Source organism: Pygocentrus nattereri, chromosome 25 (genome assembly GCF_015220715.1).
Source record: "Pygocentrus nattereri isolate fPygNat1 chromosome 25, fPygNat1.pri, whole genome shotgun sequence".
Taxonomy (NCBI): domain Eukaryota; kingdom Metazoa; phylum Chordata; class Actinopteri; order Characiformes; family Serrasalmidae; genus Pygocentrus; species Pygocentrus nattereri.
In genome coordinates, this window is record NC_051235.1 from 12,007,750 (window position 1) to 12,035,725 (window position 27,976).

The following is a 27,976-nucleotide window of genomic DNA, read 5'->3' on the forward strand; positions in this document are numbered from 1 at the left end:
GATCTTAAAGCAACAGCATTTGTGGGCAAGCATCAGACACTAATTGCAGTTGTGCTTTCAGTGAATGAACAGGTTACTGCTAGGAGCAGAAATGCATGGTTAATTATGTTTACCTTTGCGAGGGTAGCAGCAGGCTGAGTGTGTCTGTAGGCTTGAGCTCAGAGTGGCCAGACAGTAGCAGAGCAGAGCAGCACGGTGACTGACCCCGTAGCCATACCAAAAATAAAACCAGTTGCACTAAATTCAAGGAGCAGTAACCATGGAGGGGGTTTCCACTTCACCTGAGAACTATGACAGACATAACGAGGGGTGTGTGTGTATTTGTGTACCATCATGGTGCTGTTTTAGCTTTAGGAGGATAGGAGAAGTTTCTTTAACTTATCCAGGCTCTGCTAGAGGGAGTTACTGGGATTTGCTTTAGCCCACTAGAGTGTGCGCAGGTCTTGGGAAAAGGAAACTCTGGAGATTTATTGGGGAATGAGGATTGTGGGTGTGTCTCAGATGATTTAGACTGCTTATTATTTGTCCTGTTTTTGTCCTATTTTGTTTTAGTTTGGCTTCCATTGTTTACACAGCTTACATGTTATTCTTTTATTTATCTGCAAGATAAATACATGTAAATGAAAATGAAAACATGTAAATAAAATTTATTTACCAGTTTAAAAAGCCATTAAGTATGTTATTTACTTTTCAGGAGATATTTCTAACAGTTGCACAGATCACAGTTGCATAAGAAACAGGAAAGTCAGAAGAAAAGTTTTTTAAAAAATATTAGAACATATAGAGAAAACTGGACTTACTAATAACTGTCTACGACCTAGTAGACCACCAATGTTTACATAGGTTAGACAGGAGAAAATTAAGTTCCTCTCTTGCTGACAGAGGGTTGAGTACCCAGTGACACCAGCTACCCCCTACCCCTGACTTTCCTGTTTCTTATGCAACTGTGATCTTATATCCAATTTAGTTAGAAATATCTCCTGAAATGTAAATAACATACTTAATGGCTTTTTAAACTGGTAAATAAATTAAGACATTCACAGTACTGTATTTTTTTTTAATCAATGCAAGTCTGGGGAATGGCATCATGTATTTTAGAACAAAATGTGGTTTCCTCTGCTCTAAAGCAAACATTTGGTTGTTGTTGGCTCTTCCAGTAGGTCATGTGTAAAGAATTACTCATGGTCCACAGTCTTGCAATGACTGATATCCTTTTTTTTCTCTTTTCCTGCCCATGCTATGTGAAGCGACCTTGGGTTTGTGAAAGGCGCTATATAAATGTAATTTATTATTATTATTATTAAAACCTGTGGGATGAATAAGTAAGCAGACCCCATACATAATCAAGGACCAATATTCTGCATGGAGAAAAGGTCTTAAGAAATGTATTTTTCTCAAGGCATTGATCCAAGTGTTTATGTTGGCTTGAATAGATGTTTCTTTCTGGCTGCATTCACAATAGCAGTTAATGCATTTATTCATTTACATGTAAGACATGTAATAACATGTAAGCTGTAAGAGTCAGGTATAACTCCTACCTTACAATAAAAACACAAAGATTGATCTGTGATTCAGCGCAGCAAAAATGAGGACTGTTGCTAATGACTGTAATATGTTGGTGCTCAGTGATATTGTAAAGAAATCCTGGTCTGCACTACTTACTGGAGCCACCACACCACAGACAGTCAAACTATAACTGGCATAAGTGCGTGTGTACACGCAAGCATGCACTCAGCACAGGTACTGCATGGCTTGGTGGAGAGTAGGGCGGGGGAAGATTAGGAGAGAGAAAGCTTGCTAACCTGTGACAAGATTTCATAAAAAAAAAGTTTTAGTAGTGTCTGAACTCTATTTAGCACACCTAAATAAGACATAAACATGCTTTAGTCCTATATCTTAATTTGTCAATTATCTTTATTTTATTAAAGTGATTGAAAATCAGTGGCATTTTACTAGACTCAAGTCACTAGCGAAATAGTTGTAGCACTACTGAAACTACCAAATGTTAGAGATCATTTTAGCTCATTTTGAGGGAAGCTCAAAAAGCTAGCCAATAGATGCCTAACAAACACAGTTTGAAAAGCTGTACACACATGAAATCATAATATTTTTCATTTAAACACACAAAAAATTCTTTAGTTACAGAAAATGTTTGTCTTTTCATTGTCACAATTCTTAAGATTACACACGGATTTTCAGGCTTTGGGATGCACTTCACAACAGTGGGATCTAACTGCTTACAATGCGGCCTGGAGGGACAGGTTCTCATGTCCTGCTCTAAAATGCAGCAGTGTGGCTAAAGTCAGACATTACTTTTTGTGTTACAGTTGTGACATGAAAATGAGGTCTAGCATTTTTTGTTGCAAAAAGTTTTTTTTATTTATATTTTTTATTTATAATTGAAAAATCTTCTACTTTTGGTTAAAAAAATTAAATAGATCTTTGAAAAAAACTGAAAAAAATATTAAATCGAAAATTAGGGGTTTTGAGACAGCGATCACCTAAAAGAAAATAACCTATAAATTATGATTTTGCATGTATTCAGCTTATTACTGTCTCAGTTAATGGCACCAGATTAAAAATAGTTTCTTTTTACAATGGGTCAAGTTTGAACTAATTTGGTAGAATGGCCTCTATGATATGTATTATATATGTGGTGGTGTAAAGTTTGATGTTGACATGAATGTGACTAGCACATGTATTTATAAAAAATAGTGTTTAATATATAAAAAACATAACATAAATAACAAAAAACAATAACAATAAAATCAATATTTATGTTTAGTGTATTAAGTAAAACTTCACAAGATAATTTTTGTAGCCTGTTTATCAACATACTCTATTGGTGGATTTCTGGGAAAATGTGAATGTTGGACATCTGGTGGAATAATGAGGTACTGCAGAATTAATTGTTAAAATGATTTTTTCTAATACTCCAGAATTCAGAAAAAGCACACGTCATGCTTTTTAAATTAATATCCAAGTTGAATATATAAAATAACATTTTTGCGACATATTATTATGAAATCACTGGTTAATGGGAAGAACATTTTTACATAAATAAATATGACTTTCCCAAATTATCAACACATGATTACTGATACTGTTCACTGACATCCAAGGTAGTGGCCTCATTAGAGGACTACTCAGACTGAAGGGTCTCTTCATGTGCATTTTTTGGCAACCGTGAAGGAATGAATGTTAAAAGGGTTAATCATTGGCCATTTCCTGCCTTTTATGGGTCAGTGAAGGGAGTGGATATGTTCATGTGCACATTGTCCCAAATCCACACTTATTTTGTCATCGTCACTCATGATTTATGATGATGAAAAGCATCTATACAAAATTTAATGCATGTCCATTTCAGCTTAGTAGGGATTCAACATATATGTTCATACTTATGACCCCAAATTACCTGCGTGACTGGCTTCAGATGCTTTGTATGTTTACTCTAGATTATCTGAGAATAGTCGTCAGCAGGGGTCAAAACATAGGACACGAAAAACAATTTAGTAAAGTCAATATTCCATGCAAAAAAGAGAAAATAACTGTCACTAGATGAACTGAAAAGAAATTGACAACAGTACTGAAATCCAGCCCAGGAATACACTTAACATGTACACAAGTTCACAAACAAAACCTGGGAGAGGAGGGCTGACAGATTTTTGACATTATAAAATGATTGCAATACAGGCTTTTTCCTAGCAAGTCTACCAAATAGCTTGTTGATATAGAGCAGGAGACATCATGTCTGGTCCTAGAAGTCTCAGTTGGGTGATTTTCCTGTTCAAAAACAGAGATGAAACCTGGTAATTAACTGATGGGTTGTAACAGGTGTGTTTGAGCAGGAAAACCCCAGATGAATGCAGTATAATTCTCCATTTGTGAAATTTTAATAATGTTTTGGATTATCAAACCTCTCACATTGTGCGTTGGAAAAAAGACATGTTCTTTCCTGTGTTGACAAATAAATAAGGGAGTTTGTCATGAGCGATAATTCATATGCTATTAATTTTAACTAATGTTTAATTGCCAAAAAAAGAATGTTGTCTTTATTTCAAAGTAGTAAAGCACACAACTAAAATGGCCAGTTTGGCTGGCTGTTAATATTTACTTTCTCATAACTGACGACAGAAACAGCTCAAGTAAACAAAGATGACTCACTACTGCCATGTAAAGGTATTATAGCACCATTAGAAGTTAGAATGTCTTTTGTTTTCTTTTACATGCATTTACTGGCAATCCATGCCCTGTGATGGACTGGCGACCTGTCTATATAGGGGTGTATACTGCCTTCCGCCCGATGTCAGCTGGTATAGGCTCCAGTTCCTCCCCATGACCCAGAAGGATAGGAGGTTTAGAATATGTGTGTATGGGTGTGTGTGGGTGTGTGTGTGTGTGTGTGTGTGTGTGTGTGTGTGTGTGTGTGTGTGTGGGTGTGCGCGCGCGTGTGTGTGTGTGTGTGCATGCGTGTGCGTGTGTGTGTGCGTGTGTGCGTGTGTGTGTACATGCAATCCAACAGAAATCCCATTCACACTCTGGTTGTTGCAACATAAATATATGATTGTGAAAGCCAACAGCAGTGCAAATTAACTGTGATCAGGTGTGTAATAATTGTGATAGGCCTACCAAATTGGTATAAAATCCTTTGTCTTTTAAATGTCTAAGTGTTTATTTTACATTTCTTTGATTTTGCCTGCAGCAGTAAACGTATCATTGGCCTATATCTTCCCTTGTGTATGGGCTATGACTTTATATCCAGCAGGCCAAGACAGCATCTCATATACCCTTAAAACACACAGAGACATTTTTCACATGCCAGACTCATGTGTAAGCGGTCCAGGCTTTCTCACCCCATCAGCTTGCCCTTATTTTTGCTCGCCTTGTATTATGACAGATATAGCAATGAGACATCCCAGCTGAGTGCCCTTCCATTTGGCTTATTCTCTTGATCTCCTTATTGAGCTATGGGTGTTTGTGTGGGCCTGTGTGTGCGTAGGGGCGGTTCTGAAGATGCAGGTCCACCTCAACCGCCTAGATCACCCTCTCAGCCAATAAGAGTTAGAAGATTATGTATCACTATATCATAGGACCAAATAAGTGTGGCAGTGTAGAAAACCTTGCAGCCAGTCTCCAGGATACTCTCCTCTTTCTGCTTGTCTGAGGTAAGATGCTCAAAGATGTTGAGATGGGTTGCAAGTTTAGCTAAGAGAGTAGTGGAAGACTTTGATGGTTTCTGATCATTGAGGGAGGACAGTTATCCGTTGTTCACTCTTGTGGTTGATATTATTCTCTTTAATTAACTCTAAAAAATATATCTCTTTTCATATGATAAGTTTCAGTTCCAGCAGTGCTTAATTTGATGTGTGATGTCTTGGTAATGGCTCATTGGTAAGATGAGATAGTGTTCCCAAAGAACAAGAATAATTTATTTAACAAAACTATGATAATGATTTATTTTACTCAAGTTAACTGATGAAATTTTCAGAAGATGGTTCATAAATTTTAATTTCAAAACTGAGCAGAAATCTACCAAGACCAATGGAACACAACAGGCTTTGTCAAGTGGGACCAATTTTCAGAAGTCAAAGGGGGGACCTCTTTGGGTTTACACACCCTAAGTCCCCTATGGCCAATACAGTGTACTGTGGGATTTACAATGGCTTTACACCATATTACAATGCTAGTAGCCTCATTGTTGGCAATGACAATACAGGATTAGAAAGAATGGATGGAATGATAATGGCTGTAATGGCCTGAAATGCATTATGCTCTGCCAACTGCCAACTTTAAACTTTAAACAGTTCATTAATGACCAAGGGCATTATTACTAATTATCAAATAAGGATCAAATGTTTATTCTAAATCAGAGTTTTAAAAAGAAAGTTGTCAAAAAAGTTCTTGGAGCAATGCCATAGAAGAAAGCTCAACACGCACTGCCCTTTGGTTGTTATGTGTTCTAAATTTTTGCATTTCTCTGACAGAGAATTATTGTTTATGGTAAGTACATGTATGCTACAGATGCAGCAGATAGAGATTATATTGAAAAATGCTGGAATATAATTTAAAAACCATCCATTGAAAGGGAACTTTGCATGTTTAGTTTTGAGCAACTTTCTTCAACTAATTCACATATATCATATATCAGGTATATTATATATTGACTATCTTTGGTGGAAAATAATGTGTTAATTTCTGAAATAGCGTGACCATCAGCCATTTCTCACTATCTCAGTTACTGGGGTGTAAGGTTTGCTGAGGGTTATGCCCACATAAGGATGGCCGAGAACCTTGAGCAAGGGTCAATGCTGAGAAATACGATCTTCTGATAATCCCTCAAAATTTCTGCAGCTGTGCTGAAGCTGCGTCACAGAATGCTCCCAAGCAGGCCATTAAACTCACATACGAAAGGAAGCTTCTCACAATTCATATTATGTATTAATATCATCAGGTCTGTTTTAAATAACTCAGAAAAATACGAAATAACTGTCACTATAACTCAAGAATATGGCCCACTAAGTGTGATGTGGCTGAGAACAACAACTCTGATAAACCACAATATAGTGAGGAGAGCCGATCATCCAGATATCCAGATATTTTTATTTATTATTTTATTTGGAGTTATTTACAGTTTGAGAATACCAGCTGCCAATTCATGGTCCAAAATTACATATGCCAACGTACATTAAAATTAAGAACGTTTCTTTGCACCTTCTACAATGTTACAGTTTGAGATGAAGCTCTGTTACAACATCAATGATTTGTTTGTTGTGTGTGATCAGAGAAAAGAGATTATTGCAATAGTCTTGAGATATTTTGAGTGATGAGGTGTAGGGCAGGACTGTCATCATGTCCTTGAGAGTCAGTATGCAGCCAAAGGCTTGGGTTCTCTGTGTGACTGGACCAGAACATGCACCCTTAAACATAAAGGTGCCAAGAGTGCATAGTGTAAAATCAACGGCTAAAATAATGGCTAATAACCATTCAGAAACCCTTACTTGAAAAAAGAAGAATAAAATGCAACTTTCATTCTCAAATATTATGTATTTAATAAGAGAAAGTGTTTTTTTCCTGCTTCAGCTCTAACTTGTGCTGCCACTATGTCTGACACAGAGGATGTGTGAGTATTTCTTCTTTTTTTTGTTATTATAACATTCTGTTGAAAAAATGATATGTTCATTTCATACTCACAATTGTTTTTTTGTCTTTTTCAGTGATGTTGAGGGTGAGTATAACACACAAGGTAACAACGTTAGTGATTATTATTATTATTGTTATCATTATTGTTATTGTTACCAGTGTACAGCCATATAGTATGTGGGATATTTAATGTACATTGCACTGAGTTTGCTATATTGTGGTTGCTTCTTTCCTTATAAACATAACTACAATATTAGCACTACTACTGCATTTATTCCAGCATTTACAATGTAGTTACTTGGTGATGCATTTGTTCTCATTAGGTTTAAAAGTCAGGCTATTGCATAAACATGAACACATGTCTGTAGCCTTGTCTTGCAGGTCTAGGATATCTCAATTATTTGGTCTATCCCCTGATTAAGCAAGCTTTTCAGAACCTCTCACATTGTACACAATGTTGAGGTAGTGCCATCTGCTGTTTGGCAGTAACATATGTTTAGTCTGAGTTTGAGGACCTAATTTAAGAACATCCTTGTAGGCATAAAGGGCAGTAGAATTAGTCTCATGTTACTGATGTTCTCTGAGGGCAGTGTTGTTCTGGGACTGTACTGGCATGACATTTGTTTAAAGCTCCTGTTTCAGGATTGTCTATATTTAGCAGGTACTTAATCAATTTAAAAAAAAAAAGATCATCAGAACATAATTTTGTGAAAACAGTGCATGCGCAATCCTAATGTAATGATTATTGCAACAGCATAATTGTAATTGTGTCCGTTTATTGCTTTCTTTTTTGGCAAATGAAGAATACGAAGAGGAAGGTAAAAGACAAAAAAAAGCGATTGTATCGTCACCTGGTCTTCCGCCATACTAATTAATCCACGTTTCCATCCTTATGTTTGATGATAACTGCCCTTAACCTAATGCTAGATCATGTTTCATCATTTTATTACTAATTACACATAATATTAATTTGACATTCACGTTGTGTATATATAACCAAAGGTTACAGTTAAGGGAATTTTCATAATTGTTCCTTTCACTAATGCATAAAACTGACCTCTCACTGAACTTTACTTAGTCAGCTTTGTCGTAAAAAAAGAGACTGAAACTGAACTTAACACATTCATGTAACATCTAGGGAAGCTAACCTAACATTACACATTCATCTGGTTGCCAACCGAACTTGGCACAGTTATTTGGCTGTTAACTAAACTCAACTAAAATTAGCAAAATTATTTAGCTGCTAACCAAATCCCTGTTAGGATATTACTGAACTTAAATGTATATTTCTTGTGTAAGCTTTTGGGGTTTCTGAAGAAGACCTTTTGTGTGACAACCTGGCTAGCAATAACATCTCATCTGAATTAACATGATATACTGATTAATTAAGCTATTCTATATGGTGGACTAATGCTAAATAAATAGTGCAGGGCAAAAGGTTGGTTGGTTGTTATTGGTCATTAGCCAATGAATGTCACTGATTTAAGTGGACCCCCACTCATTTTATGTATCCATTATATGCTAATGCAAAACAGAGTGCAAATATTACAGATGTTGTAATTACACCTACACAATGGGAGCATTAATGGAGTGGTGCAAAATGATAAAATAAGCAGGGTCCAAAAAAAAGAGTTGCATATGATGTAAGTACGCTAATGTATTAGTTATATTACGCTGCGTCTAATTTCTAGGAAATGTTTTGCATCATCTGCCTCAACGAGTTTCCTGTAAACATGCAGTTCCTTTCATCTTGTCTAATAACCGTGTTACATATTTTAGTGCAAGTTAAGCCATTAACTGATAGAGTGTAGAGTAAATGCAGTGAAAAGGGAAAAAATGCCTGTGATGAGATGAATACTAGAAACTTTATATATGGATTATTTTTTGCCATTTAGTATATCCAACCAGATTTTTTTTATATAATTATGAACAAACAAGGCTGCGCAGTATCTCACTTTAAAAATATTCAAGTAACATATATGTAGTGTGTAGTATTATTATTGTTAATAACCCTCTGCAAAACTGCCACCATGCGATCCTGTTGATGTTTTCTCTCTTTCAGCAGGCCATACAAATCCTAATGGAAAAACAATAGCTCCCCCTTGTGGAGAAAAATCAGACTGCTAAAAAAGTTACTTATTGGTCAAGTCAGTTAGGTGCTTGGCATCTAAAAATGAGGTGGCAGCTACAAATTATAGGCTTCCTATAGTCTAACAATAGCTCCCCCTTGTGGAGAAATATCAGACTGCTAAAAAAGTTACTTATTGGTCAGGTCATTTAGGTGCTTGACAACTAAAAATGAGGTGGCAGCTATAAATTATAGGCTTCCTACAGTCTAAGACCTTTCTAATAAGTGACTACTAACTAAACTCACATAGCACAAACTACCCAAGGGTGCTACTTGAAAATATGGACAACATAGTTTTTATTTTGAAATATCCTTTACAACTGCACATTTTGTGGCATCTGATGCCTTGACATTTTCTGTACCAAACTTTTGATTGTCTAATGATTTGTTCTCCTCCTGTCCTGTCCTCCTGTGTTCACTCTCACTCATTTATCCGTCCTCTCTTTCAATATCCCAGCCGCTCTTTCTCTTTAACCTGCAAATCATCTACCATTCCTAACTATGCCGTCTTTCTTTTCTGCATTTAAATAACCGGCACCACCTTCCTCCCCCTGGTTGCTTGCTGCATGCGGCATTAGCTGGAGAGATAGTAGAGGTAGAGGTAGCCCCAGAAGCAGCCCCAGAGGCTGAGCCAGAGCCAGAGCCAGAGTCTGAGCCTCAGCCCGAGCCTGAGCCAGAGCCTGAGGAAGAACCTGAGCCTGAGCCTGAGCCTGAGCCAGTACAAGAGGTGCATGAGGAAGGTATGTGGCATGGATATTCATTCATCCTTCCCTACCCATTCACCCCAAACAGCTTAAATAAGAACTACAATCAGACAGTGCACCTCAAGTGCCACAGTCCCAAATCAAGTTAATTTAGTACTTTGTTGAGTGCTTACCATTACTCAAGCTAAAATGCCTCCTCTTCATATGTTCCCACTGTGAAGGGGGCATGGCTGTAGAGGCAATAGAGGCCCTTCAGTCAATGAGCCAAGATTTTAATTAGACCTTGACCAGGAATTGGAAAAATAGGCATCTAACAAACAAGGTCTACTTTCCAATTCCAGTTTACCTCTGATATGGCTGCAACTGAGCTGAAGCTCAACAAACATGGCGCTAAAACCCATTTTAAAGGCTTTCACAGAGTGTTAGCTGGCGAGCTGAGTAGTGCAAGTGAATGCTTTGAGCAACCAGGACTTTCTTTAGATTAACCATAGCATCACTGGCACTCGTGCAGCAGTGATGCCAACAAAATGCTCTTGCTAATGCCTCCATGCTTTTTCCCTCATTTGAAAACACCAAGAGATACTACTACTACTGCTGCTGCTAGCATAAGGCTAAAATGGCCTTACTGGTACTGTTACTGCTACTGCTGCTGCTAGTATAAAACTTTTGTCGGACAGACAGAGTATCTCACCGGTGTTGTGTTATTGCATGAACACTGATGTTACTGCTGTTTAATGCTAATGTATTAATATACATGGAAAATGAGGGATAATTTTCACAAGAACTAAAAAAGCCACTACTAGGAATTTAACTATGATAATATCTGTTCATTTACTTTTTTAGCAATCCAAAACACCTCTAGTATTCAGTACCTTTTGAGGTTCCAAACATGAAAATTTTCCAAAGGGAAAAGTGTTGCATGTTGCCATTAATGACATATTGATTGAGCTTAATGATGAAGGTTGGGTTATAAATTAATTGTTGCCATTTGCTGATGTTTCTTTACAAAATGAGCACCTCAATTTATGTAACTGTTCAGCCAGGCTCTGCATTAGAAAGTATGTCAGCTCTGCTTAATTCAAGGCACAGAACTGTCCAGCTAATGTTTTCTGTTCTGCTCTTGCTTTCACTGCTTGCTGCATGCAGAGGCCTATGAAGAGGAAGGTATGTTGGTCATTCTCATATAGTATACATATACTTCAGACTGTAGCAAAGGCACAAAGTAAAAGTGTATACATGCAGGAGAGCTGGCCGTGTTTGTACATTTCTACAATTCTGAAGACTGTTTCCATCTGCCACTTTTAAAACAGTTCTGTAATGTCGCAGGAAAGCAGGAAATAGCCCTAGGCATCCTGCGGCCTTTGTTGACACTGAGGGCAGGAGATAAAAGGGTGAAGGAATATGTAATGCTGACGTTTGCTTTTAACTGCGCAGTGACCCCACTGCTCACCTCTGCTTTGCTTTTCTCTTTTTGCATGAAATGTGCCATACCAGTGGAGGAGGGAGAGCAAGATGGTAGTTTGTATTTCCTGCTGGTACACCTGATAATTTGGGTGTTTGCTTGTGGTTTGAGTGTGAGGGTCAAGGTTAACAACCCCCCAAAAATGTTGTTAGGGTAAACAACGTACCATCTCAAGCAGCTCAGAAGGTTAAATTTGATTAACCCTTTTGATGTCTGTTTCTGAAATTTAAAATTTACATTGGTTCTTTTATTCTCTGGACTTGCATGAGCGTAAAACTGAGGAAATGTTATAAGTCATTCAGACTAAATATCTAAATAGTACATTTTTTTCATAACATACTAAAATTTAGTTTTATAGCATAAATGAGCAAATATATTAACAGTGTCCAACCTGTTATAAAAGAGCATAGTAATTGAAGAGGTAAATTAGGATAACTTATAAAAGGTGATATTGAACTCTTGTACCTTAGTGGTAGGTGTCCCACCCGTGTGTGTCTACTCACACTCATAAATGTCAGTATCTGTTTATTCATTGTCATGTATTGGTTGTATGTATTGTATGAACATTTTTTGTGTGTCTTTCAGTAATGTGTATATTAACATATGTAAAAGTAGCTCTTAAATTAGAATTCTTCATTTTATCAAAGTGATTTCTGTCTGAGAAGTCAGTTTGAAGGAGCTCAGCAAACAAGGGTTAATTAAAATTTCATAATGATTTACAGTGTCTGCCACTGTTAAGAAATACAGTCACCATTTTGCAATTGACCAATAAACTTGTGACATTTTTATTACCTTTAAAAAGCAGACAGCTCTCGAATGGTGGAACTAGCTTAGCGTTGACCCAATTATCACATGATTGCATGTTCATTCCTTGACAACACCGTCTGTATTCAAGAGTCTAAGAGAGCATAAGTGGCCTCACTCTCTTTGGGGTGAGCTGGGTGGTCTGTTTTTCCACCTCCATCATTACCCCCAGTCCATTGATAGCCAACACAAGTGTCTGTTAGCTGATGTAACAGAATGGTCAGTTAGTCTTCTTCTCCAAGCATGTTCAGCTGTACAGTGATGTTGTGTTAGCAGAAGTTTGAAAAGATGTTGTAGCTGGCTTTAAGTAACTTAGAAGAAGCATGTAAGCCTTCACTGTGTTGGCCCTAAAGCATTGTGTGATATGAGAGACCAAGCTAATGAGTTAGAATTAACTAAATTGGAGGGAGAATTTGAGAAAAAGGTCTGTATATTCCCAAAAGTCAGTATATTCCCAAAGGTTAGTTTGCAGCAATGAGAGCAATGACATTTAGTTAGTTCCTCATTTCATATTTCCAGTAGATTCTAAAATAAATTTTCATTCAAAATTCCAACAAATCTGCCTTAACTAGCATATCTAGAGCCCTTGTTTTGTTGAAATGTTGGATTTTATGGTGTTTTTCTTAAAAACATTAAAAACATTCCTGCAAATTGACTTGGTGATTTGAAATCACATTAGGTTATAATGTTTGCATGGAATACTACTTTCAGTATGTTTTCCTCTCATTATGTTTACCCTACTGGTAAACCACAAGGTTTTGTGAGTCGGTGACACTAAGATTTAACAAAATAATTACGTTTTTAATGTTTAACACAGTTCCCTCCAATGTTGCTGTACCACCTTTGACGCTTTATGAGCACTGTATCTCTAACATGTGTAACACGTCCCTCTCCCTTTTTTATGTTCTTCTTTGTAGAAGAGAAGCCAAAGTACAAGTAAGTGGAAATTACAGTGAAATGTTTTACTTTTCCAGGTTAAGAATATTTATCTTCCTCTTAAAAACATACAATACAGTACTACAGAATATTATTATTATTGCTGCTCTTACAGGGCAACATGGTAACATGCAGTGTTAAATGAATATGTTGGTGTTGAGGTGGTTGATGATTTTAGACTTTCAGAATATCAGGCTTACTCTTGGCTATCTAATGCTGAGCAGTATATCATCTATATCACATGTCAGGTTCCAGTGCGTACGGAACAAACCACTGCAGACTTCAGCACACTATTTCATCAAACACACCCCATTCAGCTCATCAGCTAATTAGTAAAGTGTCCATTAGCTGAATTCAGAGCATTAGAAGAGGAACAATGCTAATCTCTGCAGCACTTTGGACCAGAAGGTCCCCAGTTTGACATGCCTCATGTATACCAATATTGATGGCACATCACAATATTGATAGTTTTTACTTTAGCCTTGAATGCCTGGGAATATCGTATCACCTGGATTTCTAATGCCACTGCTGTGGAATCACTCCTCTTACTTTGAGTTTTACTTTTCAATTTTTAGTAAATCACAGTCATTAAGGTTATATTTATAAAAACAAAGTAGGAATTCAGTCATACATAGACGTGTGCCTTGTGTTTAGAAATCAATCAAATCAAAGCAAAATCATTGAATCTCTTTTGTCAAGTGGATTGAATACTCGGAAAGAACAACTTGAAATCCATTGTTAATATATATTTAAAGCTAACAAAAGTACACATCTCAGCAAAAATGAGCACATCTTGTTGTGGTTTTTTGAGAGACAGACTCTTTGGGCAGTTGTATAGGTGGGACTTTTTGCTGAAATAGTAGATTGGAAACCATTGTATTCAATTGTATACAAGTCTATTCAATTCCAAAAATTGAATTTCCTAAGATTAAAGTTCCTTGTGGAACTCAAGGTGTCTGGCAGCAAAACTAACTGTACTGTATGACATCTGCTGGTAAATAAAGATATTATAGAGGTGCATCATGCCGACACTGATAGTGGATATTGGCCTAATACTGTGCTCATTTACTTGTACTCACACTCATAAAAATTCACTGATACCAACATCTGATACCATGTGACATAAGTCAAACATACGCTCCAGTGTTAATAAACAAACCACTTAATCTGGCAGTGAAGGAGGCTCTGCTGTGTGACACTACATGTACCTGACTCAGTTTCTTAGTTTGCTCAGTAATTGGGACACGACGTGTTATTTTGAATGAAACAGCTTTATAGGAAATTGTACAGAGCTATCTGTGAGGCCTGTGTGTCGTGTGGCATGGATGGAGCATTTTCATACAGTGTGAGTATAAGATAAGATAAGATAAGATAAGATAAGATAAGATAAGATAAGATAAGATAAGATAATCCTTTATTAGTCCCACAGCAGGGAAATTCACAGTATTACAGCAGCAGCAGAGTAACAGGAGTAAGGCACTCAGTAGTAGAAACGGGAAACAGTATAAACCTTATCAACATTAAAAATAATAAAAATTAAAGCTAAATCTCTAGACTATTTACAACAAAATAAGGATAATAATAAAATAAAATAAGAGTTGCAATAAAATAAGAGTTGCAATATATGTATATATGTATATATACCTTAGGCTTTGTCTTTACATGATAGTCTGTTCAAATGTACAACATGAGTTACCAAAGAACAAGATGATCTCTAAAATCACACAGTACGTGTCTGGCTTTAGAGGATATTCAAATACAGCTCAATCAGCCGAACAAAAGACTTCAGACGTAAACTCCACAAGTGAGCTCCTCCGATGGGTTAGCCTCAGATGTGCTTTCCACTGTCACTGTGCTACAGGATGTTGAAATAGACAGGCAAGGAGCATGAAAACTATAAAATGTAGCTGTATAGAAGCGCTTGTCTGACATGGAAACCCCACCCCTAGCGCTGTTCGGGTCTAGGTAAATAATTCTAGGCACCTAATTCAAAATCAGCTAGATTCTAATTTAGAAATTCTAATTTACTCTATTTAATTTTCAGTAGGTGATTCATTATGGTATCGGACTTGGTACTGGTATCGGTAACTAAAAAATATGTACTCGGTCTGACAAAATGGTGCATCTCTAGTCTATAATGAACAATTCATAAAACAGAAAAACAAAATAAATAGGAAATTTCCTTCCATGCATATTCTTGTCTTGTTAACATTTACAATATTGTACAAGGTTTGTAATTTGAAGAGAAGCAGGCCAGAACAGAAAATTCCAACCAAAAACAGCTGTCAGGAAACATGGGTTCATTAACTTTATAAACCTAAACTTAAATTTGATACCATAATTTATTTTGAATTATATCTAATTGATTCCACTCAGCACTAACGTAATAACTTATGTAAGTGTATGTGGTTAAAACACACTAATCTCTGTCTATCTCTTCAGGCCCAGTGCACCAAAAATCCCAGAAGGAGAAAAAGTGGACTTTGATGTAAGCAGAAATCTATTATTTTCAGTGATGTCTCTGCTTGCTGCGTATGCAACTTCAACCTCACTTGCTCAACTTTGAAACTTTTATTTAAATTCTCTTATTTAATGTTTCCAACAGATTTGGGATGAACCATCCAATATGCAGATAAACTGGAATATTTCACAACTGCTTTTTGCATTGCTAGAAGATATAAGATAAGATGCCTTTATTGTCATTGCACAGTGTACAACGAAATTGAGCAGCAGTCCAACAGCACTTTCTACATGCAAAACAATTAAACATAAGGCTAAAATACGTAAAGTGCAGATTTAAGGGGGAAAAGTATAAATAAATCTTAAATGTAAAGAAAAAGAACTTGGTTCTAGCTGCACTGTAGAGGGCTCTGTCACCACACCTAAAGGCAGCATTCCACTCCTTGAGAAGAATTCGGACCTCCTTTGCCATCCAGGGCTTTTGGTTTGGGTACACCCTGATGTCTTTGTCCACTGTAACATTGTCCACACAGTTTTTGATGTAGCAGACTACAGATGATGTGTACTCCTCCAGGTCCTGATCCTCAAAGACATCCCAGTTGGTCCTTTTAAAACAGTCCTGCAGCTGTGAGGAAGCTCCTTCAGGCCATGTCTTGGTATTCTTTGTGATGGGTTGAGATTTTCTTTTGAGGGGGGTGTATGCAGGAGTTACAAATATGGAGCAGTGATCAGATTGGACCAGATGTGGTAATAATGTTGATTTAAAACTGTTCTTGATGTTTGAGTAGACCTTGTCTAACGTATTTCTCCCCCTGGTAGCACATTTTATGTGTTGCTGGGATTTGGAGAGAACTGTCTTTAAATCAGCATGACTAAAAGCACCAGCTATAATGTGAGCTGCTTCAGGATAGCTGTTATGTTGTGAGCTAATAGCACTGAGCAGGTAGTCTAGCGCTATGCTAGCATTAGCGTCTGGTGGAATGTAAACAGCGGTTACCATAACAACGCTCACGCGGGATATAAAAGGGCCTGCATTTAACTGTTAAGTACTCAAAATCAGAAGAACAGTGTCTATCAATGATTTTGTCATTAGTGCACCAGCTGTTATGGACGTAAATGCATAACCCTCCTCCCTCTGATTTACCGGAGTCTTTGGTTTTGTCCCAGCGAAACGCTGTTCGGCCTGTTAGTTCAATGGCTACATTCAGGACGAGCGAGAGCAGCCACGTCACCATAATGACTAAAACACAGCAGTCATCGATTAATTTCTTGCGGTAGTAAATATGATGTTGACGAACAAACATATATGCGCGTCGCCGTATTGGATCCATTAAAGATTTAAGGTGATATCTCACTGTGTCTCTTTGTGTGTGTGTTTGTGTTTGTTTGTAACAGGACATCCAGAAGAAACGCCAGAATAAGGACCTCATTGAATTGCAGGCACTAATTGATGCCCACTTTGAGTGTAGGAAGAAGGAAGAGGAAGAGCTTATTGCTTTGATGGATAGAATTGTGAGTTCCTCTAATTACCAACACAAAAAATCTTACAGAATCCCAGAAATATGCAGTTTATTCCTGTATGTTTCACACAACCAATGCAGAAGAACAAGCTGTACACATTCCAGTATAACATTATGCTTCTTAGAAAAACATCTGTAAATGTCTAAAGCATCTCTCTAAATTTTTAATTAAACAAAGCATCTTGTTTTGCACGGTACTATAAACTGTAAACAAGCGGCACAATTTTTCTAATGTAGTCTCTCTGGCACATGCTGTCACTTTATTAATGTTAGTTCATATCAGATCAACATGCTCAAACTTTAACTGATAAACCAAATAAAGATTTTAAAAAGTGCTACATATTTGTCTAAAAGTGATTTGGAAGAACATCAGCCAGACATTTATTGCCACTAACATACCAAAATCGTTTAATTCCATATTTGTCATTTAATATTTTAGATCGATCAAACATATCAACTGTTTTTCACATTGTGTGAAATTTTCACAACAAACGGACCAATAGAAATGGTATGAAATTAATTAGAATCAATTTTCTTAATTGATTGGAAAGTTTCTTCTGAAACCTGTAAGGTTATCCTTTAGGAGATACAAAGTTTTGTTTATTATGATTATTTATTTGTTTATTATGATTATTTATTAGATTAGAATTATCACAACCATGTTCCTAACATTTGTTTTATGATAGGAGAGAAAAAAAATCACAGAATAGTTCACTGTATAGTCTAAAGAAGTTCCATCATGTCATGTGTATATAAAAAAATTGATTGATTAATTCATTGATTAATCTCAGGGCAAGTAAATATATGTTTTAGAAACTGGTGAACTTGTAGTGCTTATTAAAGCTTCATCGCAGTTACAGTGGTACAAAGTGTAGCTTGTTGTCATGCTGCATATTTTGGTATAACTTTAATATGAAATGTGTCTGCAGGAAAAACGCAGAGCTGAGAGGGCAGAGCAGCAGAGGATCCGTGCTGAGAAAGATAAAGAGCGTCAAGCAAGACGCGAGGTTTGTTGCACTGGCTACTTGTTATAACATAACAATGTTATGTGAAGAAGAAGTTTAAACATGTTACCACATATTGTAACATATGTTTAATCTGCTTCTGATGAAGTAATAGAAACGGGTACTTCTATTGGCTTCTAATACGAAAGCCTTTCGAGTCAGCAAATTTTTTATTTCTTTAACTAAGTACAAGATGAACATAAAATTATTGCACGTGGAAATCACCTGCATTTTCACTGTAGATGCACAAATAAAAATTTGCCTAAAACACTGGAGTGTTCCTTTAAGTGGAAGATTACTTCAGTGGTTGTAAAGCATTATCAGACATACATTATTTCTGAAAGTCACACAATTTACTGATGGACTACATTTGTGTTTGATGCTACATTGACGTATGGTATGTGTGTGTGAGCACACATGTACAGTTGTATTCAAAGGTTTGAAATCCTTCAGTAACGTCTTGATTTTCTGAATGAAGTTAACATCTTCTTTACAGGGAGCAAACTTAAATATGACATCTTTCTGCAAAATGTAGCACTATTTCTATTTATTTGCTGAGATTTTGAAAAGAAACCCAAAACATTAAAAAACAAAACATTACATCTAATGTGGCATAATGTTTGCACAGGCCACATTTTTTTACACAATGTAAAATTCAGCAAAGAAACACTAATTGTGCATTAAAATGTGCAGATGTGTGTTCTCTATAGAGGATGAGAAAAAAAATCATTAAAAAAAATCAAGAAAACATAATTTGACCAAGGCACCCAGACTTTTGCATACAACTGCATATACATGTAGTTATGTTGTAACTGAAGTTTGGGAGGAAGAGCATGGCTGCAACCTCTCCTTCTTATAGACTAATGCCCTATACAGTCAGTACTACAGCTATGAGGGGAATCTGGCCTTGTAGCTGCAGGCAGATGCTGCTCAGTACTCCAGCCCAAGTTTCCCCCTCCTCAGTCTTCCCTTATACCATCACCACATGGTGAAGGCATGGTCTGAACTCCTTTTTTGTGTCTGTGTGTAACAGGAGGAGAGGCTGAGGAAGGAGGAAGCAGATGTTAAGAAGAAAGCAGAAGAGGATGCTAAGAAGAAATCTGTTCTCACCAGCATGGGCTCCAACTACAGCAGCTATCTGCAAAAGGTGCATATCTGACCCACTCCATTCAAATGACCATTTATATCACATACTTGCAGTGCTAGGAGCTACATTTGAAAATGTAATGTTGAAAAAATTTAATAAAAACAACCATATTGTGTAAGCTTCAGTGGAAGTCGAGAGTGTTGCCTTGTGGTTATATTAATGTTGTTTAATGTTTTTAATATAGGCTGATCAAAAGAGAGGAAAGAAGCAGACGGAGAGAGAGAAAAAGAAGAAGATCTTGGCTGAGAGACGCAAGCCTCTGAACATTGACCATCTGAATGAGGACAAGCTAAGGTCTGCACAAATGCCTACAGAACATTATTTTCATAGTGTCATAATGTGTTAATGTGTGTGTTAAAGGGTAATTTTTCAAATTACCCTTTAAAAAATTAAGATTTTTCAAAATTTCTGCATAATTAAATGGCTGACAAACTCATTTACAGAGTTGTTTGATGTGAAAGTGTGGATCATTCTTACTGACCTGGTGGTGGTGTGTTAGTGTGGATTAAACACAAAGCTGTGCTGCTGCAGTTTTTAAACACTGTGTCTGCTCACTGTTCACTCTATTCGACATTCCTACCTTATCAGTCCACCTTGTAGATGTAAAGTCAGAGACGATAGCTCATCTGCTGCTGCACAGTTTGTGTTGGTCATCCTCTAGTCCTTTATCAGTGGTCACAGGACGCTGCCCACAGGACACTGTTGGCTGGATATTTTTGGTTGGTGTTCTCAGTACAGCAGTGACACTGAGGTGTTTAAAAACTCCAGCAGCACTGCTGTGTCTGATCCACTCAGACCAGCACAACACACACTAACACATCACTACCGCATCAGTGTTACTGCAGTGCTAAGAATGATCCACCACCCAAATAGTACCTGGTCTGTGAGGGTCCATGGGGGTCCTGACCACTGAAGAACAAAGTATTCAGAAAAACAGATGGACAGTCTGTAACTGTAGAACTACAAAGTGCACCTATATAGTAAGTAGAGCTGATAAAACGAACAATGAGCATAGAAACAAGAAGGTGGTCACAACGTTATGTGTGATCGCTGTACGTCTTTTGGTTCTTTTGTCTTACAATACCCTGTAGGTACCTCTCTACCATTTATGTTTATGGAAGAATAGGTTATAGGCAGAAATCTTAGCTAAAGCTGTTGTGAAACAAATTATCAGGTATCAGGAAGCATGCACATAACCATTTCATGTAACAGATTTCAGTGATATAGCCTTTCAAGGCATTAAACATTTTATACATCTAGTTCCTACTACTGCGCACAATTCTGACAAAATCACTTTAATTCCCCTTTAATATTTAATACTTTGTTTTACATCATATCATTCTATCGCAAACATTGAGTAAACATTTCATGAAGAATTGACCAATATGTTGAAATGGCTTGAAGTAGTATCTTTTTAGAAGAAGTACATGGAGTTTTCTTACGTATTATTCCCCCATAATGTTAACCTTTTGAAGGTATTTGGTTTTGTTATAACAGTGATGTTTTAAGACTTACCGGTGTACTGTACATACAAACAGATTAAGATGTATTAAGCACCTGCACTGTACTACTATATAGAAGTTTTTACTTCTGTTTTACATGCAGAAGTCAGTTTTTACTTTGTTAATTTAAATTTGTTAAAGGACCATTTTAATCACAAAAATTATAATTTAGTTTGTAGTCCTAACCATGAATATAGTTTGGAGTATTTACCTGAAGTGAATTTTGGTATCTGTTGCATCGTTTATCTGTGTATATTCATGATGTGTGTGGCTGTTTTTGTAGGGAGAAGGCCAAAGAGTTGTGGGAGTGGATGTACAAACTTGAGTCTGAAAAATTTGATCATATTGAGAAGCTGAAGAGGCAGAAGTATGAGGTGAGAGTAATAACTACATCATATAACTACATTGGTATATTACATTCTAAAATCACAGTACAGTTAACCCTTAGAAGTCAGTTTTCATCAGGGATAAAAAAGCCTAATAGTGTCATTTCATGTCAATTGAGTAGAGACGTTTATATAGAAGTATTAATTCTAAACTTTAAATCAATACTATGTTTGTGTGATATACTTTGTTATGCTGTGAATTGGATGAAAGGTTATTGGGCATGCAGTATTGTTTTGAAGAAAAAGCATCTTTTACATTTCTCACATTTTGCTATTGTTTGAATTTGAAAAAAGAAGAAAAAAGTAAGAAGTACAGATTTGAATGATACATGATACAATATGTAAATCTAATGCATAATCTAAAATCTTTGTGTGACCTTACATAATCAATGTCCTTATATAATTATATTTGAAGAAATGAAGGTAATACCATGATTTCTAAGAGTATTTAGGACTATTCACAAAACAGTATTGACACTATTGTGTTGTTTAGCTGTAGTTGCCTTCTTTTTCATTTTCCAATGAACACTTTACTATAGGAAATGCAGCATGAATGTTTTAATGACACTAAACATCCTGACAAGGAAGACCTTTTTACCTAAAATGTATCTTAATTCACTACATTTTTACATTTACACTCTTTAAAACCCACAGTGGGTTATTTGCACAGTGCTAAAATAAACATGTTTGACATAAAGATCTGAGTGTGAAGAACCTTAGTTAAATAATTTCCACATAATGTAAAGGTTCTACACCAATTGAAGGGCTCTTCCTAGAGATTTTATATTATGTGGAGGTTCTTGAAAATTTTAAAAGGTGCTTTACATTTACATGTTATTTACATGGTTCTCCAAAGAATCATTAATTAAAAAAATATTTTTTATGATATCAAGCAAGTAAGATTTACTTACACCTCAATTTTTGAGACTGCATGTCAACAGAGGTTGGTCAAATGCTTTCAGCCTAAAATAGTAACTTTTTAGGAAAAGGAAAAACATTCTTAACTTATAGCACAATTTAATGTTAAAAGGTAGTTTCCACACACACATTTTCTAAGTTGCTTATCCTCCTTGGTCGCCGGATCATATTCCAGCACTCATTGGGTGCAAGGCAGGAAAAACTGAACTGTGGGAGGAAACCGGAGAACCCGGAGGAAACCCATGCAGACACATGGAGAACATGCAAAGTGTTTTTAGTCAAACTCTTTTTTCAGACTTCAGGATGTGCTATATTCTGTTTATACTCTTAAAAATAAAGGTGCCAAAAATGGTTCTTTGGAACAATGCCATAGAACAGTGTTTCCCAAACTGCTCCACATTGCCCTTTAGACTGTCTCCATTTTTCCTTTATCCCTATGTGTTGTAATATTGGGGATATTGTAAATGTGCAATGTAAAGGTTCTACATCAATTCAAGTTTTTTTTCTGCAATTGCACATTCAAGCAAATAAACATTCAGGAGCCTTTATTTTTAAGAGTATATTTGCCTATGATGAGTCTTGACTGGGTAAAATGTCATCTTTCTTTGTACCTCCTTGTATATGCAAAACATATTGTTTTTTGTTTTTAATGCTACAACAAAACATACTTTACACTGTGTTTGTGCGTGTGTTAGTGAAGATATGAATGTAGCTATACTCTGATTTCCCCCAGATTAATACCCAGCATCAGAGAGTGGAGCAGCTGAGTAAATTGTGAGTAACTGAGGTTAAGTGCTGTTGTCTAGCAACAATTGCGGCCTAACAAGCAAGGTCTAGCAGCAGAGTTTGGCAGCAAAGCATGGTATACGTGCATGACAATATCTGGTTACCGTGAAAACTGGTTACCAGCTCAAAATTCAAACTCATTTGAAGGACCAAAGAAGAATCCAGCTTTACTGTATCCATTTTCAGAGTCTCCAGAATACTTTACTGTCATAGCTGTTCAAAAGCAGTTCAACAGAGTGGCCCTGTATTCTTAGCTTCAACTGAAACTCAAAGTCACAAGACCACATTTGTTTTTTTGTTTCTGGCTTTGATTTAGGTTTTGTAACATTCATAGGGCAGAAAGGATCTGGAAGTATTCTGAAAGCCAAGGCAACACTGTACTTTAAGCATTCTCAAGAGCCTACTATTTTAAGCAAACTCTACTTTTAAAATGCACAACTTCCTTGTTAAAACTGTTAGTTAAACCTGCAGTGTAAACATCTTTGAACTTGAACTGAGTTTGCTTACTGCCAACATGTCTGAAGCGGCGTAAACAGGGTGAACTCGGGCATTTTAATTTTTTTTTCAGCTAAGATCTTAAACTTTCATTTGCTGATAGTTGGGTTAGCCTACATCTGGTACACTGGAATATATTTAAATGGAGCTCAAATCAGCCAGGCAAGGGTGGTGTTTACACAGTCAGAATCAATCCGCTCTGCAGGTAAGTATGTGTGGATGTGTTTGGACCCCACCCAGGCTTGCTTATGTTCAGTCTGACAGTCTACTTCCCTCCCTACACAACGCCGCCGACAGCGCAGTGAAAGCTGGCGATGCTGTTGGACCTCAGGTCAGAGAGAGTGAGTGTATGAGTGCATATATGTGTTTTCCAGAGGACAGCAGTTTCCCAGGTGAGAGTGATCCCACAAGTAAAGGTAACATTCTGGCTGGTTTAAAGTGGCTCATATGTTGTTTTCAGGTCATCTCACTCCGCAACCGTATTGATGAGCTGCAGAAGCAGTAAGTAGCTCTACCTCACACACACACACACACACGCGCACACACACACACACGCACACACACGCACACACACGCACGCACACACAAACCAACAACACATACAGGGACTGAATATTATCCACCAATCACCTCTGACTTAAATTGTGGTCCCCTTATGAAAGCATAACTTACACATACATCTGCTCCTCACAACACACACGTACATATGTTCATACACACATCTGTAACTTCTTTACAGATGTGTTACTGTTAGACAGCATGTTTGTCATTTGCAGCAAGGCTATACAAAACATGTCCTGAATAAGACTAAAGGTGCGTATCTGGGGCATTTTTGAACATCCTAGCAGGACAACATGCAGTCTCTACATGCATTTGTATGTGTATGCCACATTATCTGTTTTAAATGCAATGCAAAATAAGGCCCAAGGTTTATTGTTTTGTTGTTATGCTATGTTGTAACAAAAATGTATCAAGCTCAACGAATTACATATTCACACAAACATAGTGTTTTAAAGGGGCCGTATTCTCTTTTTTATTTTACCTTTTCACTCAAGTCCACATATGACGTTTGTGTGCGTTAATATACTATTCATTTTTGCAGGAACATTATTTAACCTCTTTTTAAATGTGCTGTTTTGTTTCTGTGCCTTTAAAGTCAACCTAATATCTAAATTTAAAGTTTATGTAATAATAGGTCAGGTCATGTTAAGCTCGATTCATCATGTCATAAAAAGACAAAATTTGGGCTGCCTCTGATTTTTTATTACAATCCCAATTCCAATGAAGTTGGGACGTTGTGTAAAACATAAATAAAAACAGAATACGATGATTTGCAAATCCTTTTCAACCTATATTCAATTGAATACACTACAAAGACAAGATATTTAATGTTCATCCATCCATCCATTTTCTAAGCCGGAGCCTATCCCAGGCGGAAGGCAGAATACACCCTGAACAGGTCGCCAGTCTATTTAATGTTCAAACGGATAAAATGTATAGTTTTTTGCAAATATTCACTCATTTTGAATTTCATGCCTGCAACACATTCAAAAGAAGTTGGGACAGGGGCATGTTTACCACTGTGTTACATCACCTATCCTTTTAACAACACTCAATAAGCGTTTGGGAACTGAGGACACTAATTATTGAAGATTTGTAGGTGGATTTCTTTCCCATTCTTGCTTGATGTAGAGCTTCAGTTGCTCAACAGTCCGGGGTCTCCATTGTCATATTTTGCGCTTCATAATGCGCCACACGTTTTCAATGGGAGACAGGTCTGGACTGCTGTTGTTGGTATATGGCTTTCGCTTTGCATGGCAGAGTTTTAACTTGCACTTGTAGATGGAGCAACAAACTGTGTTCACTGACAGTGGTTTTCTGAAGTGCTCCTGAGCCCATGTGCTAATATCCATTACAGAATGATGTTGGTTTTTAATGCAGTGCCGCCTGAGGGATCGAAGGTCACGGGCATTCAATGTTGGTTTTCTGCCTTGCCGCTTACTTGCAGAGATTTCTCCAGATTCTCTGAATCTTTTGATGATATTATGGACTGTGGATGATGAAATCCCTAAATTCCTTGCAATTGCACATTGAGAAACGTTCTTAAACTCTTGGACTATTTGCTCACACAGTTGTTCACAAAGTGGTGAACCTCGCCCCATCCTTGGCTATGAACGACTGAGCCTTTCAGGGATGCTCCCTTTATACCCAATCATGACACTCACCTGTTTCCAATTAACCTGTTCACCTGTGGAATGTTCCAAACAGGCGTTTTTTGAGCATTCCTCAACTTCCCCAGTCTTTTGTTGCCCCTGTCCCAACTTCTTTGGAATGTGTTGCAGGCATCAAATTCAAAATGAGTGAATATTTGCAAAAAACAATAAAGTTTATCCGTTTGAACATTAAATATATTGTCTTTGTAGTGTATTCAATTGAATATAGGTTGAAAAAGATTTGCAAATGTGCAAAATATTTATGTTATATTCAACATCCCAGCTTCATTGGAATCGGGGTTGTGCATCACTGTGCACCAGCAGGCAGGGAAAAATAATATTAACCAATATCATGTTTTACCTCCCCCAAACCAACTTATCACTGACAGAAAACGCTCAATGCTCGAGTGAAAATTTGTTTCACTCAGGAATAGGTCACAGAAGGAAAATGCACTGTGATTTCCAATTCACATTGACTTTAAGACAAATTTATGCAAAATAATCTCTGAAGTTCTGATGGCTCTTCTCTATTTTCGCTTATTCCAAAACTAAACACTCCATATAACACGAACGTGATACTGTATGTAAAATATGTTAATGTAGTGAATTTAATCAGGATGTTTTTGCTGGTTAGATTCCATTTATGGACACTGTATGGACCCCTTTAAAACACAAATAGCTATCTCCTTAGTGGCTCAAATGGCTGAGTAATATATTTCATTACTGACACCTGACTGAATGGAGAAAGTTCTTGTGTGTGTCAACCTAGTGGTATTTTTTGTAAAACACATCTAAGTAGCTTCTTTATACTTCAAGCATGTTTAGCATACAAAAGCTTTGGGCTTTATTTTTCATTGCTGTGCAATGTTACAGAAATGAGTGTGTAAGTTGTGTTAAAGGAGAATGTGAGTTCTGATAGTGTTGGGGATCCGTTAAGTCATTCTCTTTAGTGAGAGCTAAAGAACAGTGTGCAGCGGTAAGTCCTGCATGCAGCACATGCTCTAATTCTCTAATTCTTTGACACTATAATTTCAGTGTTAACTGACAGCATGTTGAGGATAGCTCACATTAACCTGCTTGAGAAGCTCTGCAGTGGGATGGTTAAACTCACCCTTAAAGCCTAGAAGAAATTTTGATAGGCAGTAACCACTAGTCACTAATTTTGATGTTGTAAAAGAACAGAAAAACTCATTTGTAAGTATACAATGAAGCATCTACCCATTGGCTTTCATCATGTGTGTTATTAATAAGTGGGTTTTCTATTACTATTTTCTATTTCTAAATACAATCAAGAAAAATGAAAAGGTACAATGAGGGATACTGCAAGTTAAAAGGTGCAGTTAAAGGCAAATTATTGTAAATACAACAGAGGCAGCAGATCAAGAGTACATTGAAAAACATCTGTTCTGTTGTGTGTTTCAGTCCAAAGCTCATTCTTACACATGACCGTAACTGATTTTTTCACCAGTCTAGTTTAGACAAGACATTCCATATGTTTTTATTTGAAGCATGTAACAGACATTAACATATATTATGGTGCAGTACCGTGCAGTTTTACCGTGACCCAGTAAAGACAGATCTGCTACTGCTGTTTTCAATTCAGTTCAAAATCTGACTGAAATGCATTTGTTAGACTTGCTCATAGTCGTTGATCTCAGATTTCCAGAAGCCCTAGAGTGACTTTTTTTCTCAGAAAATTTGTCCCATCTATTCTAAATCAAAATGTAGTTGGTTGATTCCACCTTGTGCTCAAATTATGGTATAGACCAGGATAGAGGTTTGGATTTGGATTAAAGCACACATGCTTTAAGCCATTGATTTAATGAAAAATTTCATTTATCTACCAATGCAGTATGCAAGATGATTTTCACTGAATTAATTAATAAGATAATTAGAAACAAATTAAAAAATAGTCTAGAAATAGGTTAATTTTCACTTTTTCCTTCCTGACTATGTCCTTTCACCTTTCTGTCTTTTTTTGTAAACATTTCATCACAGCTCCAAGAAGGGTGCTGCTGCCCGGCGCAGAAAATAAGCAGCTTATCAAGAAGGCCATAAAATTGGACAAGCTATGCCCTGATCCACTGCTCCATGCCAGGGCGATGTCCACTTGGCCTCCGCCAGCTGTACTCCTGGTCTTCAGACAGCCAGAGACAGATTCAGCCACCATCAGTTACCTTATGTTTTCAGTTAGGCCCGATACTAGCAGTAGGACACCCCTCTTCCCACTGACCACTGTTGGGTTCTTATTCTGTGTGTTTGTAAATAAAGTTCTGGCTCACAACCTTTGTCTGTATTTCTGCTACAGTCTTGTGGTTCAATAAATCATGTTCTCACACTTTACAGAGTGGGTGGTATCAGAATCAGAATC

General features: G+C 36.9%; 1 protein-coding gene across 10 annotated transcripts; it reads left to right on the forward strand.

The window, feature by feature from the left end:
• Nucleotides 1-5,105: 5,105 nt before the first annotated feature.
• tnnt3b (troponin T type 3b (skeletal, fast)) lies at nt 5,106-27,948 on the forward strand. Of its 10 annotated transcripts, none has more exons than XM_017709605.1 (16): nt 5,106-5,165; nt 7,081-7,120; nt 7,215-7,225; nt 7,944-7,958; nt 9,847-10,008; nt 11,119-11,136; nt 11,467-11,487; nt 13,156-13,174; nt 15,617-15,662; nt 17,030-17,146; nt 18,084-18,161; nt 19,192-19,305; nt 19,490-19,599; nt 21,091-21,181; nt 22,845-22,885; nt 27,604-27,948. In XM_017709605.1, the coding sequence occupies exons 2-16, from the start codon at nt 7,101-7,103 to the stop codon at nt 27,638-27,640; spliced, it is 900 nt and encodes a 299-aa protein (XP_017565094.1). In that variant the 5' UTR covers nt 5,106-5,165; nt 7,081-7,100; the 3' UTR covers nt 27,641-27,948. The 10 variants fall into 10 exon arrangements, with proteins under 10 accessions (XP_017565094.1, XP_017565093.1, XP_017565097.1 ...); XM_017709604.1 differs by lacking the exon at nt 22,845-22,885 and adding an exon at nt 23,853-23,893; XM_017709608.1 differs by lacking the exons at nt 11,467-11,487; nt 22,845-22,885 and adding an exon at nt 23,853-23,893.
• The last annotated feature ends 28 nt before the right edge of the window (nt 27,949-27,976 follow it).